The sequence below is a fragment of the Aegilops tauschii genome, chromosome 3, assembly GCF_002575655.3.
Source record: "Aegilops tauschii subsp. strangulata cultivar AL8/78 chromosome 3, Aet v6.0, whole genome shotgun sequence".
NCBI lineage: Eukaryota > Viridiplantae > Streptophyta > Magnoliopsida > Poales > Poaceae > Aegilops > Aegilops tauschii.
The window spans coordinates 262,745,669-262,750,141 of NC_053037.3; the positions used below are offsets into that span (position 1 = coordinate 262,745,669).

Genomic DNA, 4,473 nt, shown 5'->3' on the forward strand with positions numbered 1-4,473 from the left:
TCGATGGCGCGTGTTGCTGCGCCTATCAATTTTTACGACAAAGTGATAGAAATTTACATAATATATGCCAGCATGCAAATTCAACTTTTAGTGCTTCAAAGAATTTAGTGCTCTACATAACGCGTTCATATAGTAGGAGACAATTATGTAATTACCAAACGGATGGTGATCCAGCTCTACTCATACATGGGATCATATTTGTATCTGATTTATATAATGATTTAAAAAAGGCTTTGCATAGGAATAAGTTAGGTTAGGCAGTGTAAGCATTGGACTTGAGCAGCAATAACAAAAAGAAACAGTTTTAGGAAATTTAAAAATGTTGTCAGACTTCTTGATATGTTCCACTCTGACCTTTATTACTAGGAAGTTCAGCATAAACTTTCAGAGGATGATAGTGAAGAGTGCATGATGTTTTTGTTGTTACATATCTTAACTATGTCATGATGAACTAAACAATAAGTACGCAGTTTAGCAATACAGATATGATGTAGCCAATGTTTAAGATAAACATTCCCCGCAAAAAAGAATCCATGGAAACTGCACATAACGAAGGATCTCATATCACTTGACAAGACATAAACAGCATGTCCTCAAACTTCAAGAAAGGTAAATAACAATAGTGATAATATTATTTAGAGGAAGGTGTTTACAACTCATCTCGGATGAAAATGTTCTGCTCAGATGTAAAGCAAACTCCGCTTAAGCAATATTGCGTTTCTTCGTACCAACTCATTTTAGTTTCGTGGTAAAAACAGATTGCATAAAAAGAGATACAATACGTGCTAGCACTGTGTGCGTATTACAACACCATGTAAGAAATCACTACCATCTTGAATCTCATATACATCCCTCAGTCTGTCTGGCATGCTTTTGTTATCTGAAATTATTTATGCCTCTACACATTAGTCAATTGCATCTCCACATCTTAGCTCTTTTCAATCAGCTAGAGTGTCTTCCTTTCCGAAAATTTGTGAATTTTTTTTAGTGGATGTCTTTAATTTAATTTGTCTCTATCTGGGAAAGAGGCAACTCAAGACAATAAACAAAGGTTCTGGTAGAACTGAACACATATGTAATAAAAGTTGAATCCATTGATGGCACGCGTTGCCACCCAACCATTTCTCCATTAAAATGATAGGAGTTACTTTAATATTTTGCAAAATGATTAAACATAAGATCATAAGCTAACAACAGGTTAGACATTAAACAAAATAAGGTTGTAACAAATGTGTGCCAGTTTGGTTTCATCTACACATCACATAAATATGGATCACTATATGAAACAAAAGTGAGCTTGGATTGCTCATGGGTAGCTAGAGCATGTGTAAAATCTGAAATGAATCAATAGCCCATATCACAACCTGAGATGCAAGCTCAATAAAAAAATACTTTCATAATGCTTGACATATGGAAGACTAAAGTTACCACAACCTTGGACATTATTGCCTTAGATTACCTCAGCCAACATGCTATTCATCACAATAATATACCTACATGCTTGCATTAAAATGACACCACTATTTCTATTTTTTTCATTACTTTTTCATTTAAATGAATCACAAACCAGGCAACTTGCTCAAGGTGTCAAAATGTATCATGCCTGATCTGACACCATATATTCTCACAAACCAAGCAACCAACTCAAGGTCCTAAAATGTGAGAACCTTAATCACCCAGGTTGCATCATGCCTAATCGAGTATGATCTCCAAGGAGTATATTTTGTCTAGACAAAATTCACAAACAAGATCTGAATGAATAATAATAGTTTGCACTACATCGAGAAACATGAGCTTACCCCAGATGGCGTGCAAATATGATGGTTGCATAATCTGCCTCAATGGGTGAAACAGAAAAAACAAAAAAAGCCGTAAGGCGTGGGGAATGGATAGGTTATTGATTAGAAACAAATTATTTTTTGATAGAACAAAGTAATATGTGTGCATAATGCAAAATAGTATACATGTTAGTAATCACAAATATCATGATATCAGTCCAACAAGTGCCCACTATTAGGATATTAATTATTAAACATGCAAACCAACAAAAGAATGTGTTAAATTCCTGAATAGGAGCATTCAAAGAACAATGAAGCACCAATAAGCAATTTTTTTGGTCTAGAGTACGCTAGTTACAGAACATGCCTTATTCAGTCATTCAGAGTTATAATGCTCTTCAAGTCCGCTATTGGTGGATTCAAAAGGAATGACACAAAGCTTTACGTCATATACATACTATTGCGTGCTATTAAGAACTTTTAAATCTTCTCGAAGATGATAATTGAGATTTATTTTTACCTAAAATACAGTATTAGCATATGTCACCTTCTAGAAAATAGGTATTTTAGCCGTTGGCTTTCAAATAATGTTTACTGTGTCCACAAAAAAGGAGTTCTTTTCTATCAATCATTTGCAATGGAATTACTACAAAGAATATTGTTCACTGATGGATCCCTTAATTTGAGGTTCCTCAAGAACAAATAATTCAACAAATCAGTGTAGCTTTTCTATACTTGTGCTTCTCAGCAGATATAAGTGACCTCTCCTTTTTCTACATTGTGTGTTCGTTCTTGCATACATGCAATACTCCATCTGCTATTGCTAGAACAATTCAATAACTAATTATTCAAAAGAGAATAAGAGCACACCAGGCAGAGGACTACTTTCCCAATGAAGAGAAGGAGCAAATTTACGGGAGTAACGTGGTTGCCTTGAAGCTGCTCCACTTGCCCACAAGAAAGCCCGGTGATGTAGATGTCCCGAATTTACTATTATGCGAGAATGTTTCTAAATTATAGTATTACTGAAGCTGGATGCAGATAATTATCAACCAAACTGATTATCATCAGTATTACTGAAGCTGGATGCAGATAATTATCAACCAAACTGATTATCATCGAAACAATCTAAATCGACCACCCAAACCCTAGCCCAGCGCTCACCTCGTCGTCGTTGGTGGACTCCGGCTCCTTCTCATCTCCTTCCCCGCCTGCAGCGGCAGCACAGCCGTCAGCCTGTTCGTCAGCGCCCGCACCGGTTGTGATGGCCTCAATCTCCTCCTCGTCCACCTCCCCATCCACCTCGCCCTTTTCCCATCCTCGCCAGACGGATCCGCCGGCGTCGGACAGGTCATTTGCTCCTCGAAGGAGGAGGAGCAGGCCGCCTCGTTGTCTTTGTCGTCATCGTACCTCGTCATCTTCGCCATTGGGACCGGGGTTAGGATTTCTGGAGGCGATGTGGATTCGAAGTACCGAGCGATTTGGAGGAGAAAGGGTGGAAGCAGAGGGTACTACGACGGCGATGGCGAGATCAAAACGGTGCGGCGGCGGCGCGTTCTGTCTAGGTCAAAGGAAGAGGAGAGCTCGACAGGCGAAAGGGCCCTCTTTGTCGACCGAACTATATTTTTTTCGCGAGGGACGCCAATCGATCTCGATCACTTTTAGCGAAGCCCAGGTCTGGACCTCTTTAGCGAAGCGGTAGAGTGGGTTGGACAACCGGGCCAAATTACCCAGATTACGGGACAGACTGCTTTGTACACGAAATCTGACGGCCAGGAAAGATCAGTTCGTGAAACAGACCGCCGAAAATGCTAATTCGCTGAGAGAGCTAGGTTTAGGCTCAGTTTTACTTTCCTTCGTAATAAGCACGGCCGCAATGCACGCGCTTGCACAGGATTACGTGTAGTACGGTGTTTTTTTAAATTTGACCAACCCTATATAAAACTAATCTAAGCTCCCATGCGCGCACTCATCAATATGTTGTCACCGGCGTTACCCGTGTGGGTTACGATCCTTTGCAGTACTGTGCGATGCAGTATAGTCGCTGCCATGTGGGACCCGGCCCTACATGTCATCCGCAGTACAACATCATATGCTGGCGCCCGCTTGCTTCGGTCGAACATTTCTCGCCCATCACCGTCGTGTCCCCGCCATCCCTGTGCCATGAAGTCGCAGGCTCGCCCGCTCACGTCGTCTGCAGTCCCTCCTCGCGATGCCGCCGTGCTGCCAAGCACGCGAGCAGGTGGAGCCGTGTCTATGCCCGCAGAGTACGAGGAGGAGGAGGACGAGCGCGTGCTCCAGCACGTTGGCGAGGAGGAGCTAGCGGGTCATCGTCATCTCCGCCCGCGCGGAGGAGGCCCGCATGGTGGCTGTCGCTACGGAAGCCGGTCGTGCCCGCGCTGAGACCGCAAACTGGGTGCGGACGTGGATCTACCTTCGAGACCTTGAATGCCACGTGGATACTGCAATCTGAAGGAACAATTTGGGTCAGTCGACTCTTGTGAGCTGTTGGATGCAACATGGATGGCTAGAACGGCTTCTTCAACCTCCGAAAATGATGCACTATTTATCTTCTCTCTTAACCATCGAGCCGCCAGCCCGCCCCAAGCCTAACCGCCTGCCGTCGCTTCCCCGCCCTCCCCTGAACTGCCTTCCACCGCCATGCTCCCCCACCTCGCCATCCGTTTAACCCCGG

General features: G+C 42.8%; 1 protein-coding gene across 1 annotated transcript; it reads right to left on the bottom strand.

The window, feature by feature from the left end:
- Positions 1-604: 604 nt before the first annotated feature.
- On the bottom strand, positions 605-3,432 carry LOC109738333 (uncharacterized). The gene is made up of 3 exons (XM_020297434.3): positions 2,943-3,432; positions 1,800-1,833; positions 605-880 (listed from the first exon to the last, which is right to left on the bottom strand). The coding sequence occupies exons 1-3, from the start codon at positions 3,203-3,205 to the stop codon at positions 854-856; spliced, it is 324 nt and encodes a 107-aa protein (XP_020153023.1). The 5' UTR covers positions 3,206-3,432; the 3' UTR covers positions 605-853.
- Positions 3,433-4,473: the final 1,041 nt, after the last annotated feature.

Excerpts from the sequence above, each read along its gene's own strand:
- LOC109738333 (XM_020297434.3), bottom strand. The coding sequence starts at position 3,205 with ATGGCGAAGATGACGAGGTACGATGACGACAAAGACAACGAGGCGGCC. Across the intron at positions 1,834-2,942 it reads AGTCCACCAACGACGACGAG|ATTATGCAACCATCATATTT; the intron begins GTGAGCGCTGGG and ends CCATTGAGGCAG. Across the intron at positions 881-1,799 it reads ATATTTGCACGCCATCTGGG|ATAACAAAAGCATGCCAGAC; the intron begins GTAAGCTCATGT and ends AAATAATTTCAG.